Source organism: Opisthorchis viverrini (assembly GCF_000715545.1).
Source record: "Opisthorchis viverrini unplaced genomic scaffold opera_v5_113, whole genome shotgun sequence".
Lineage (NCBI taxonomy): Eukaryota > Metazoa > Platyhelminthes > Trematoda > Opisthorchiida > Opisthorchiidae > Opisthorchis > Opisthorchis viverrini.
Genome location: NW_008751767.1, coordinates 10,461 through 24,399, shown reverse-complemented (window position 1 = coordinate 24,399; position 13,939 = coordinate 10,461). Strand labels below are relative to the sequence as shown.

At 45.3% G+C, this 13,939-nt stretch overlaps 1 protein-coding gene across 1 annotated transcript in view; it reads left to right on the top strand.

The window, feature by feature from the left end:
- Positions 1-8,952: 8,952 nt before the first annotated feature.
- T265_13837 (hypothetical protein) overlaps positions 8,953-13,939 on the top strand; it is a gene marked incomplete at both ends in the record, with an annotated part of 10,962 nt that continues 5,975 nt past the window's right edge. The window contains 4 exons of the mRNA XM_009170815.1: positions 8,953-8,990; positions 9,800-9,838; positions 10,588-10,673; positions 12,317-12,366. Of these exons, the coding sequence (XP_009169079.1) occupies positions 8,953-8,990; positions 9,800-9,838; positions 10,588-10,673; positions 12,317-12,366 (213 nt within the window). The remainder of the gene's footprint in view (positions 8,991-9,799; positions 9,839-10,587; positions 10,674-12,316; positions 12,367-13,939) is intronic.

Sequence of the window (13,939 nt, the reverse complement as noted above, 5' to 3'; positions counted from 1 at the left end):
TCTCATCCAACCGCTTTTTGGAAGCCGGTTTACCTCCATGAACTGAGAATTTACCGAACAGGTTCGTAGAACCGTCAACGTAATCTCTCATTGAAAATGCAAGTCACGGTTTATAGAGAAGACAGTGATTCAGTGTGACCAATTAATCCCAATTTCTTCCCATCAAAAGGAGTTGTCGACCTTAGCGAAGTACACTCATTTGCAAACTCATTTGGTTTTCCGAGAGGCTCACCTGAAATCCAGCTGAATCTCTCGTTTGTGATGTTTCCAGGCAAATGAATGTGCTGCACCAGGCCGCCTAATGTTTCAGTCGCCACGATATTCGAGGTATCGCGGTACATTTATATCTTTGTAATATACTACTCATAAGGTCGCTGAAAATTCGTCGACAGCCCACGACCGGTTTCGCCCTTCTTGGGGCTCATCAGGTAGGTGCAGTCCCCGAGTTTCCGTCAACCTTATATTCTACTTGAAACCAAATTTCACGAAATTAGCGAATATACACTCATCTGCAAACTAATTTGGTTTTGCGAGAGACTAACCTGGAACCCAGCTGAATCTCTCGTTTGTGATGTTTCCAGTTTTCGAGCTTTTATAACCGATCAAGCTGTGAGACTGCTTCAAGATTACCTAAATTTAAAATCGAAGCATCATTATAATGGTCTAATCAATTTGATGATTTCACAGACCACCTTTGAGTCCTGATGGTCAAGTCATGCTAATAAAACTCGATCAAGGCCAACTAGAAAGATATGAGAAAGTTTAGAAAGTCGACTACCCCACAAAAAATCCCAATGCAACAATCATTCCGCTAAACTAAGATCGATCGTCAGCTTGCTACTTACGAGGTCCTAGGATTAGTAGATGGAAATCGAAGCAATGCAGTGCAAAACGTAGCGCGGCTAACTGCCTTAACCGACCCGGTATGTAAAAGTTCAACTTGATCCCGAAATACAGTAAAGTCGGGGATAAGTGGTACTTATCGGGAGGACTTAACGCCTCTGTTCTGAGGTGTTCTTCAGGCTTTTTTGCATAGTCCCCAACCTCCAGAAGCACTCAGTTTATTTCATTTAAGGCTTCTCCAGACAATATCAAATGCAATGAATTCTTCAGTCTTTCAAATGATCGAGCAAATGGGTTGATAATCCCGCTACATTACATTCAAAAGTCTCTATCATGTGACCATATTCCTCCGAAAACTGGCAATCTCCTGGTGGCTCTCTTTGGTGAACTTCCCCCTTGACATGAGACTTGTGTTGAGCACTGTTCAAAAAAACTGATTTGGTTCTATCCGCATTGTACATGTAGCGATATTCCGCTCCTGAAGGAATGATTGCTCATGAGCTGGCTTTATCATGTTGTGAATGGCCTTCAGAAGCTGGGGGGACATTGGATCGTGTAGAATAGTGAGCAGAACTCACAAAGATCAGGTTGCAGAAACGCATCTCAGATCTTGTCCATAAACATAGACGCAGGTGAAAGTTGTCTTCATCTCTCTCCGTTCAACGGCTGACCAAGAAACATCGGCCTTGAAACAAAGTGAGCTGGTTCCAGTCATGATCCGTGTTCACTTGGTAGTCCATCTTTATCGTCACAAACTTGCCCACCTGCAAACCTACGTGTCGGAGTGAACAATTTCAGATATTAGATTGATGAGAGTTGCCATTTGGCAGCTCAACGTCTGTTGAAAAGGTGTTTTTCGGCCCGGTCTCGTTCGGTTCATTAGGGGTGTGAAAATCTCGTTATCTTTGAAGAGGAGTCTTCGTCGGGTGCGTTCGGTACCGAGGGCAATAGCTTTAGACACCTACAAATCAGGTGATGGCTTCCAGAACCCCACAAAATAGGCTGCCTGTGCGTCACTCGTGCTTCGAAATAAGCTGAGAAAAACCTCTTTCTTGCTTGCACGATGGAGGCCCTCTGCGTTGACGCATTTTGTCTAAAGGGATCCATGATAAGAAACACAGGCTGCCATGCCACCTGAAGAAAGCACGACGGCTGGGATACTGCTAAGTTACCCAAGCCTAGACTGGGGCAGTGATCATGTCGAGGTTCGGTTTGAACCATGAACCTTCCGGTGAGTAGATTTACGCCTTATCTACTGAGTTGTCTCGAGCCCAATGGTCCATATTTAGACTGACTGTCCCATTGCTCTCTTCCTGCCTGTGACTGCAAAGTCCTGGTGATTTAGGGGCGGTATGACATTCAACAGTATCCGGAAGTAGCTTTGTTTCACAAGATGCCCGTTCCAATGCCCCCTTTGCGCTTCGTTTGGCAATGTCCTTGAAGAGTCTCANCAAGTAAAAGAGTTCTCTCGATGCCTTATTGTTTCTCATCCGATGTTTTGACAGAATTCGACCCCGTGGTTTTGTCAAAGGTATTTTTTATAAAATTCCAGATGCTTTTTCACAACAGCTTCATCCAAGAACTACTTTTTTTTTATAGTGCCAGCTTCCGGGATATCGGAAGCCGTCCGAGCACATTGTTCCTATGAACGAACTAACCATGGACCGACCATCGGTTAATGATGGTGCGGCCTTTGCCTGTGGGTTTTTTTTGAATATCTGTATGAATTTTGTTTTGTACTCATCTGCTGCCGATTTTCTTTTTGATTTTAGGCTTTCTCCTGAGGAGCACACTACGGTTGGCATTTGGACCCTAATATCAAACAAGTGTATTAGAACCACCTATCCCAGTGCCTGAATGGTGATCAGCTTTCAGTTACTAACCTTTGTAAGCATGAAACATCGTGAGCGAAGTCTCTTCCAGGCACTGGGGCAAGGGTAAAGGTTGTGGCTTTGCAGGAAGCCCGAAAATCGATTCCATCCGGTCACGATCAGAGTGTGATTCGATACACAATCATACCGTAGACGATATTGAGCGTACTTGCTGCTGGAATGTTCGAAAAAGTGCCTGAAAAAAGCAAGAAACGTTCCAAGGTTGTTTTCAAGTTGACTCGTGCGCAGTGACCTTATTTCAACGAGGCCTCCTTGAACTCCAGTATAAAAGAGACCGTCTTGGTCGTTAGGCTGAATGTTTCGCGTAACGGTTCATTTAACCATCCACTATCGGTCTGTGACAGAAACTTGAACTGTGCACATTGCGCTTCCTTCAATTCTACTGGTAAATTAGTACATCTCCCTGCTCAAGATCAAACAGAAATTCGGGACATCACCTTCTCGTCCAATAACAGGACCGAATTCCTCGGTCAGTGGCTATCGTATCTAGGTACGCTTATCCTAGGAAAGCGAGATCATCGCAGGGAACTATAAGGTACTCAGAGCAACTAAGGTAACCATATTGCGGTCTATTTGACTCTTGACGAAACAAGGCTTTTAATGTCACTAGCTCTTCATCGGCTTAATCTGTAATCGAAAACAGGACTTTGATCGGCCTCACCGATCACTTCTCCGCATTCCGCCTGGGGTCAAACCGGTGCCGCATGTACAGACGATCCACGATCTTGGGGTTCCTGGATTTTGAGGTTGCGTTCAATTGTGACATCAGTTAGTTTAGCTTAGCGTGTCCTCGCAACTAGAAATGCCTCACCAGTTCATGTAAGTAGTGCGTTTCTCATATTCACATATTTCTAAACGCGTCTAGAACGGACCCAACTTCATTTTCCAGTCAACCAGTTACGAATTCTTTGACGCCACCCGACACCAGTTATTCCTATAGTCAGACCGTCAACCAGCAGAGGTTAGTAGTGATCTGGTTGTAACGTAATGAAGTTGACTATCAGGTGACAAGCACTGACAAATGTCTGTTTTACCAGAATGATTGAAAAAGTTAGGTGCACTTGATAAAAATAGATACACTGCGAAAAGTGGAATAAGCCAAAAAGTGACTTGTCATTTGAGGACAACTGTTCAGAGTTCCAGAGTGGAGTTCCGGACGCCAAACTTATCTTCTTTGCGGTATAGCTGCTACACGTGTTCCGTAGTTGGCCGTGGAGACTTGTGGACCTCAGCTGACTTCCTGTCCTGTGCGCGCGAATCATTTTGGGCCGAGTTGCACGCCTATTAGGTTGTGTGCAATGTGAAGAGAGGGACGTCCATTCGTGTTCGATACTTGCACGAACAGGAATACAACTCGACTGATGTGCTGAAGTTAGTAAGCCTGGCGTGTGACGCAGATTGTAGCCTCATGAACAAAAATGGATGGGAAACTGTAGCGCACATGTTGTCAGCTAAGGTTGCAGCAAGTGGGACAGGAGTTGTTACGTGACTTGAGTGTTTGTAGCGCCTGATATGGCGAGTGACCTTTCCAAGGTCAAGCCTTACACCAATACGACACAGGCAGACGTTGGGGCTGTGCCAAGTTTTGAGATTCGTGTGACTGAAAGATAAACGGCGCTGTCTTGTTTGGATACGATTTAATCACACAGTTGTCAGCCATCCGAGGTTGAACGACCTCACCTATGACCGATAGCCCGGGTTAGGTTGCGGGTTCGAATCCACCTAGAGATACGTGAGTTATGCACTACTGATGTGGTTTTCAACAGTCATGGGACCGCAACCATAGAGTGCCCTTTGGAACTTCAAAATAGACTGTATTTGCGGGATGAAATTCCTAGTGAAATTATGAAGAGTTTAGATTCAACAGAAGTTGCATAAAAGTCCATTCAAAACCCATGTTTTGTCGCTAGTATTCTTCTACGATGACTTCGCTCAGAACTCCTCTTCATGATAGGATTTATCAGAGACAGTAGCATCAGTGTTGACACTAGTGTTTCACTGCCGTACAACCATAAGGCTCATCTATCTATATTTGAAGTCATAGAGTAAAAAGATTGGGTGGTGGAGGGGACCCCTTACTGATCTGTATCAAGCATTCTGAGGTGCAAGCGCTCAGTCAGACAATCTGGGAAGAAACTGACCACCGTAACGCCACTGACTGCGATCAGCTGCCATTTCTTGCAATGTCTTCAGCCAAAAACAGGACGGGTCACGGGTGGTGGAAGGTGTACTGTACCGACAACGCCCAAACACACGCCCTTCTGCCAACTCATATGTTATCAAACTCGTGGTTCCTGCCATTCTGAAGTTGGCACACTGGTTTCAATGGACGGTGTTCAGACATGCTTATCACATTACTTCGCCACCGTAATTGATGGTGCTGATTAAAAAACGATCAAACACCCGCTTTCTACTTACCCCTTTGCGAATCCGCTGAGGCCATCCAAAAACAGCAACGCAACATCGCTAATTTCGTGCAATTTGGTTTCAAGTAGAACATAAGGTTGACGGAAACCCGGGGACTGCACCTACCTGATGAGCCCCAAGAAGAGCGAAACCGGTCGTGGGCTGTCGATGGATTTTCAGCAACCTTATGAGTAGTACATTACAAAGTATACATGTATCGTGATATCTCGAATATCGTAGCGACTGAAATATGAGGCGGCCTGGTGCAGCACATTCATTTGCCTGGAAACATCACAAACGAGAGATTCAGCTGGATTTCAGGTGAGCCTCTCGGAAAACCAAATGAGTTTGCAAATGAGTGTATATTCGCTAACTGCGAAGTAGTTTGGTCCCTCGGAGGGCGGAAAAGATGCGTCTCAGTGGATTCCCCAAAGTCACGTTGTATTGGTTGACACGTGACAGAAAATCGATTCAGGAATATCTATACCAGTTATGAAGAGAAATAAGTATGGTGAAAGCCCAGTCGAATGCATACTTCATCCGAAGAGTAACTCAGTCGGCGGATGGAAACGCGACGCGGCATTTGTGAAGACGGGCCGAGCACGATAACCGTGCAAGAAAGCTTGCATACTTGTGGGCAGTTCACATATGGATAATCTCACGACCGTCAGTTGCAAAACGTGCTCGGTTCCAGTATGAAGCCCGTTGCCTCCTCGATCCTCTGCTTGAATCTTGCGCAAATATTCATATGGACCGTCAAATGTAATTTCCTCGGTCGGCCGACGCTGCGACAAAAGTGAGTCTTCTTGTGTTTTCCTGACATCTGCCGTCGACCATCATGAAGAACCTTCATTCTAATTTGGAACATCTGAACATCTCCATTTTTGTCGTTTGGCTGCAGGGACTGCCGGGGATGTGGTCAGCGGTAGGCTGAGAAAGGGAAACTCCTTCAGCACACACTCGTTCCTGAGAGGTAGGAAAGGTGTTCGTATGTGAGTGCCATTATAAATGTGGTGTGTTGATTTTTCAGCCAGTGGAAGTCACCTAGGCGGAACGACGTTCGACTTGTGGATAGTTGGAACGCTGTCAAGTCAACAGCAACCGCCGATGGACGACAGACAGTGCAATTCTAACACGGTCCGCTGACGTCTCGAAACAAGCCCAAAGAGTTAAATGGGCTGTGGGCCTAACATAGGTGAATGTGTTTTCAACGAGTGTAACCTCGTATCCTAAACTGCAACGAACAAGCAGATGTTTGACCATGAGTCCGGGCTGCCCGGACCGCGTCGAGTGATTGGTTGAACATTCGCGCATTCCGGATTGGCTATCTGAATGTCCAATCTATAGCAAGCCTCTTGTGGCCTTGAGACTCAGGGGCTTTCCGAATAGTCTTTTGAAGGAGTTGAGGTTTCATGGTACTCTGTGTTTATTTTGGGTTGCGATACTTGCTGGCATATTGGGACCGGGCTATTTGCTGCTGAGGTGTGTGATCTACCCTGTGTTTGATCTTCCGTGGCCCTGATATGCATTATTTGCTGGTCGCGAAATAGGTACAATATGTCGCTGTCACTCTTTGGCTCCTTTCGATGAGTTTCTGCCTTTCAGTTGCTCTCTTACCGACACACTTGACAGATCCACCTGTCTGGCTTACGGTCAGCAACGCTGGAGATCAGTCAGTTGACTCAAGACGGGATCACCAGCCCTTTCAGAGCCTTACCTGTTTAGCTCTGAAGCTTGCCAGGGAATCAGGAGTTACTCGGTTGACGATGACTCATGCCTAATTTTTTGCGTCCATTCGCCACTTTTTTTTTAAAACAATTGGTTTAGATGGTTTCGAACTTGTTCTTGCAAAACCCGTGCAATTTAAAAGTAAAAAAGTACAAGGCGTCCATGAAGAGGAAATGACCGAAGAGTACAAAAAACTTGAGTGGAACTTTAACAGACTATTTGAAAATGCTGCCAACACACTTTTTTCTACGTGTACCGATCGATTACTAATCGATAATCTTTTTCAGCAAAAGCTTAGGCGGATTCGGTAGAAGTCTGTTGTCGTGTGAACAACAAGCTGAAGCGCGTTCTCTGTTCATCACAAGCACACAGGTAAGCTAGAGGACACGTTTGCGGATAGAGACTGGTTTAAAAGCCGGCTCACACGACACTGCGATCCTTTTATTCAATAATTTGCATGTTCCCGTGATTCTTAATCCGTCACAAATGTGCTGACATGTCAGAAAGAGAGGTTAGGCTCCTCTGAAGGACACAAGGTCAACCAGTGTTTTGGATCTTTTTTCTGTGTGGGTGTCAGGTGATGCCTACTCTGTTCAATACAGTTTTGACGGCAGTATTCAACATTGGACCACTTGTTGTCGAAGCTGACGATGACAATGGCTACGTTTGACAGGATTTTCAGGTGTGTCATGACACCTGCGCAATCTACACTACTCTCCAGGATAATTACACTGACGGAGAATCGGTTTAGCTTACGTAACAACGAATTATTTTCTGGCGCCAGTTCAACGTCATTTGGCAACCTCCCTTCAAGTGCTGAGTTGATTCACTCCACTCCGACGGATTCTCTCCGCGTCTGTGACATACCCGCCACCCCACCACAAATCAGTTTGAAAAAATTCATTTTTTGGAGCTACACAACGCCTGCTCCTCATTTCGGTGAAACCCACCAATGCTTGTGTATCAAACCTAATTCAACACCAGGATGTCGCGGTCCGATTTGAATGTTTGACTTTGGCTGTAATGGGCCTCAACTACGAAACTCGCCAGCACTGTCCGCAGAACAATGACATCTGTGACTGTGGTTTTATGACAGAACCCTGATCCCTCTCACAGGAGATTACAGCAGGACCGCAGGCATATCTTGCGGACAAATACGGAAGCATCAGGCAGCTTGATCACCAATGTTTACAGACTAATCCACTGGTATATCTGGTTTCACCTTCAGGGAGTCACTATTGGGGAGAGATTACTTTGCCAGATAATTTGCGAATGCGTTATCTGTCATCCACGGTTCAATGCGTGAATTCCTTTCCACTAATACGGGCCAAGCATCAGACGGAACGATCTTAGAACGTGGATGCCCACTAGCCGACCAATACGGATATCTGGATTTCTGGATGGAAGCCACAGAAACTTGGGATTTGCCATAGAAAGAGAGGGGATTTATCTGTGTTCCGCCTGATCTCAATAATTATCTGGCATTGGTAAGAAACGCAGCTTTTATCTCGTTATCGCCTGACTAGCAAGATCATGGCTGATGGACAAAAGGCATGGCCAGCGAGAACCGTACAGATTTCTGATCATTCTATAGCTCAAACAGTGTAACTGGCACAATCCGACTTGTGTTGAGCGGCTGCGGAAATTGCACCCTAATCTGCACCGCGGCATTACTGCTTGGGGAAAAACCTCCCAAGAAGAAGTTCTTTCCGTAGAGACAGTCATAGTCTAGCGGTTTTCTCTCATCGCTCCAGAAAAAGAACCAGTTAAACGAGTCAAAGAACGCGCCTGAGTCTCATAGCTTGCTAGTTTCCCTCCATCTTACTCTGCAAGGTCTTCCTTCATAAGATTACTAATCTAAAGAATGCTTCGGACAAGCACGTCCCTGAACGGCGTCAGAAGTGCACTTTTGGAGCGGACTTGCCTTTAGCACCTCAGATGGGTTGCAGACTCTTGGGACAACGATGTATTCTACTGGCTTGTGGCAACTAAATGTAACTCAACATCTACAAGTGGCCCATTTCAACTCCGCGCTTTTCTCCATTTCAGCCATTTTGGCGCTTCTATGCTAACTCTATCATAAATGAGGGTGTGTTCTCCAAGTCAAACGAAGGTAACCAGGTGAGTTTTACCACACACCTATGTGATTTTTGTTTGCCTAACGGATCACTTGCTGTGAATCAGAGCAACTAAGGTCAAGTCACAAATGTCCGCGATCAACCTGCTGTTTGTTCTTCATCGGTCAATCAATCAATCAGTCAGTCAATCATTCATCCCTATTTCACCAGAGATAAAAGGAATCTTTGGGAAAAAGGAATCGACTTGTTGTCCACACTTTATTGCAAAAAATATTGTTTATAGTGAAAAGGAAGCCCATATTCGGAAACTTTGTACTAGTGATTCGCATCGATTTTGATAAGACCAGGAAACAGCGTGTATCCTGAAAAAGGAGCTCAACACACGGAAAAAACAGCCAATAAGCTTGGAAACCTGTAGATTATGACGAGTTGAGAGAAAATTCCAAATTCACGCACCCCTGGGAAAAATGAGAAGAAACAGCGTTTCTTCTTTTCAACGGCAGGGAACGAGACATTTATTTGGAAACATTTATCGGGAAACATCATAAACGAGAGATTCAGTTGGGCTTCAGGTGAGTCTCTCGCAAAACCAAATTAGTTTGCAAATGAGTGTATTTCGCTCATTTATTTGGGTTTTTTGAGGAATATGCACGGGTTAGTGGGGCGACTGAACGACTGTGAGGGTTGTACAAAGAAGGCATACTATTTAGAGCAGTAATGTAGCGAAGAGCCACACACAGAATAGCCTGTGACATGTCTCATTGCACTGTACTCCCATATTTGTGCGTCTGATAACTATTCACTTTGATTGCCGATATGACCCTTGAGAATATTGCTTTTATTTTCTCACAGCTATGCGTCACTCACGTCAACATTAGCTCCCGGTGGAAGGTGAGTTGATTTGACAAAATTGTTTACTTTGGGCTTGCAGCCTCGCATGCGATAGTTTTCCTGGAGGTTCTAGAAGCCATTGCATAGTCTTTGGTGTTTTCGGTCTCTTTATGATGTTCCAATGTTGAGTAATTCCCCCAAGAAAGGCGGCTGCCCCCAATTTGAAGTGACCTCAGTTTGAAGATAGAAATCTATTGTGAAGCGGACACATGGTATTTTGAAAAGAAGGAATGCATATACACAATAGTCAATTTGGGGAGATCGCGGCATTACGAGAACTGGCCTTTAATGGACTCCGGTAGCTTTGGGGTGTGAATTGTCAGGCAGTTTGAAAATTCAATAACAACACAGCGTCTTGTGTTATTCAAAGATTTTCTATTGGTTATGTTCACTACCTTTCGCGTTGGTTGTCCAATCTGACCACTTATAAGTCGGCAGACCACATTTGTCGCATAGTCCTCCGGGTCATTGCAACCGTGAAAAATTGGTTTACTCATAAGTAGAACACCATGAATGACCCAGAAACTTCTCCCTGAGAAGTAATCATCCTGGAAACCGGCAAACCGGTCGAGTCACGGATATTGAGCTAATATAGTTCTGGGTAATCGGTCTCGCTAACCTTCAGTGCGCTCATTGTTGGGGGGTATGAATAGTATCCAGCACTTATACAGTGCTTCTTAGCTTTTCGCGCACGACATGACACAACCCTAACCATTATATTGACTATGATGTGTGTTTTCTCCACATAGTGCGCCCACAATTGCCAGACGCCAGTCCGAGGAAACCAACACCAACAAGTCGTCCTGTTACAAACCGAAACTACTACTTCCACGAAGTAAGTTCCTACCTTGGTTTGCCTGGACCTAATTCTAGTTCCGAGGCAACACGGCAAAGCCTGTTTCTACATTCTTGAGTGTGTGAAAATGAGCGGCACGTAGATACATCCAGTTTGGTAGTTCCACTGTATGCATTCAACATCCACGAGTCATGGTTTGTTCAACTTCTCTGACTGCCACTCTCAGAAGAAGGACGCGTCAGTTTCGTTTCAAAAGCATCCAGTTAGAAAACGCTCATAGGGCCGATGTAAATAATCGAATGTTGTCCTCCGAAACTTCCATTCGCCAGTCACGTTCACGATAATTCCTCATTCCAGTGCTGGTGGGACTACATTCCTTGTCTAGCTCTGCGGTCTAATCAGCTGGCGAAAACGTGCTGAAAGCATGCTCTCCACCCAAGTTATTTCACTCTACTTTTGCTATCTTTTGCGTAGGGGTGAAGAGGCTGGCTACCACATTATCGGTTGTTGATCAGGTGGATCTGTTCACCAATCGACTTGTAACCAGTTCGTCACGAAACGACGAGACCCCATCAGCGTGAGATTTGGTGGGCACTCACTCCTTAGCTACCTGCCTGCATATAGCTTTCGAAGAATTCCTGTTGTCTGTCGAAGCGGTTGGCTAATGAAGAGACTGCTTTCTCACTCGTTCATTGGTCTGTTTGTTATTTGTTTTGCGTTGTGCTTTGCCTCCCCTCGATGTGATTGGTTTTCTGGATGCCAACTGCTTTTTAGCAGTAGTTTTCTTTCCTCGGTCAGGAAGGACGCGAGTTCTATTGAACGGCGTTCACATAATGGCACAAGCAGGGAGTGGTATTGCATACCTTGTGAGATATCCAGCAGTTTTTCCGTGCAGGGACTCCAATGGGCGTTCCTTGTTCGGACAAGCTGTTTTTTGTCGTGAGCGAACCAGTTTGCAACCTGTCTTCTCGTCCGCTACCATTCAAAAACCTTCCTAGTCACTGATACCACTTGCAGCCGATGCCTTGTTAAACGAGAAGGTATCAACATTTATTGCTGCCGAATCATTGTGTAGGTGTCTTTGGGGTCTAAGAACAGATTCGTGGAATTAACACATGGTCGAGTAGACAGCCGACTACGACGTTTCAAAGAATGCCTAGTCACTGACAGTAGTAGAATTGAAACTCTTCCGTCGTTTTTGAGTTGGTGTTTGAGAGTATTTGACCAATCTGCCGGCCTAGAACGTTCTATTTAACTTCCTAAGAGATGGATTACGAAAGGTCTGACTGCCGTCGGTGCGACTCGCCTCTCAGGAAAGGGACCGCGTGATCCCCATTGCGCCTGGTTGGAGGCACTACAAGATATGGCAACTGATCGATGTCAATGACTTTATTGTTTCCCGTTTCTATCCAGACTGCCTGAGTGAATGTCAGGAGTTGTAGGCACCTCAGAAGGATTGTAGTAAACTAGCATTGAGTCCCTTCCCCATCTACCTTTACTCTTTTCTTTACAATAAGGCTTTCGAATAAATCATGGTTTTACGGCAGTGAAGCATCGGTGTTGAACACGATGTCATACTGTCGATGGTGATGCTATTGAATCTTCTCGTGATATAATCATACGGATTGCCGTCAATATCGATCCAAACAGCTACTCTTGTTTTTCATCTGTCTTTCTTTTAGCACCAACAGTGCAATCCCTGAAATCCGATGAGGCAGCTTGCAAAGCACATGTGAGTAACGCGTTTATGTGTATCGTGGGCTCGTCAGAGAGATTGTTTGTTGTAGTAAACTAGCATTGAGTCCCTTCCCCATCTACCTTTACTCTTTTCTTTACAATAAGGCTTTCGAATAAATCATGGTTTTACGGCAGTGAAGCATCGGTGTTGAACACGATGTCATACTGTCGATGGTGATGCTATTGAATCTTCTCGTGATATAATCATACGGATTGCCGTCAATATCGATCCAAACAGCTACTCTTGTTTTTCATCTGTCTTTCTTTTAGCACCAACAGTGCAATCCCTGAAATCCGATGAGGCAGCTTGCAAAGCACATGTGAGTAACGCATTTGTGTGTATCGTGGGCTCGTCAGAGAGATTATTTGTTAAGATATAACAACTTTAAGGAATGAACAGCCGCCCCCCCCCCCGTAGTTACCCATCCGAGGTCACGATTTTGGTGACAAAGTTCTGGTTATCCATAAAGACAAGGGTGCGCTCATTGGGTTAGCGACGCATCGTGAATGGCGAATGAGTTGGCATGAGCATCTCTTCTCCTAGAACCAACCCAAAGCTCAATTGCGTCAGACCTAATTAAGACCGGTCACGTGAACAATCCGAGCAAGTCGTTTCACGTCATCTACCGAGTAGCCAATAGACTGCGAGTACCGATCGAACTGCTTGTTTAAATACACCCCAAGCGGCCGCAATTTATTTGCGTGACCCCGTACTGTGCTGTCAAAAACGATTTGTATCAATGCTGAGTTTACCTTGGTCGTGTAACACGTATCGATCGGCTCAGTCGCTCAATAGCCCTCCAGACCACGTCACAGCATCCATTAGGGTTCCACTTGCGGCTAGTCATCCATGTTTCCCCGCTGACTAATTCACTAACCAGGTCTAGCTGTTTATCTCACTATTCAATCTTATTTCAGCCATTATACTTGTGTTCCGCCCCGACTTCATGCAAATTTCGAACGGAAGTAGCTAGTCAATTCTTTACCGGGGGTTTAGTTTCTGTCAGTGGACCTCATTAGTTGATCACGTTCCATTTCTGACGAGCTGGTGTTCAACAGTGTGGAAAAGGGTTGCTCAGTTTGAATAATAAAAAGGATCTTGTTCTGCTTTCCTCAGGGCGTTTGACTGAGTGTGGACTCGTGGTTTCATCTGAAACCCCTCCCTGTTAGGAGTGTTTCGGTAGCCAGGATACAGCTCAACTAGGTGTTTGGGCGCGGCGCAGTCCGTACCTGTGTTGACACAGTGTGTTCACCGATTTGTGTACCAACATATGCATGTAGCTGTGCAGGTGGAATCTAAGTGGAGGCAGGTGGAAAGGTTGTGTACGATTAGTCCGTAGACGCATTTGAAAATTACTGCAGATACCGAAACAGGTTGAGTAAATCAGTTTAATCCTGAGTTGTGCGTATAAAAACAGTTACCGAGGGAAGCTTGAGGACTGCTCCTACCTGATAAGCTCCAAGAAGGTCGAAGCCAGCCGTGAGCTGTCGAAGGGTTTTCAGCAACCTTATGACTAGTGTGTTATCTTCAGTTAGTGGCTAACCCTAACCGCTTGCTGACGAGACAG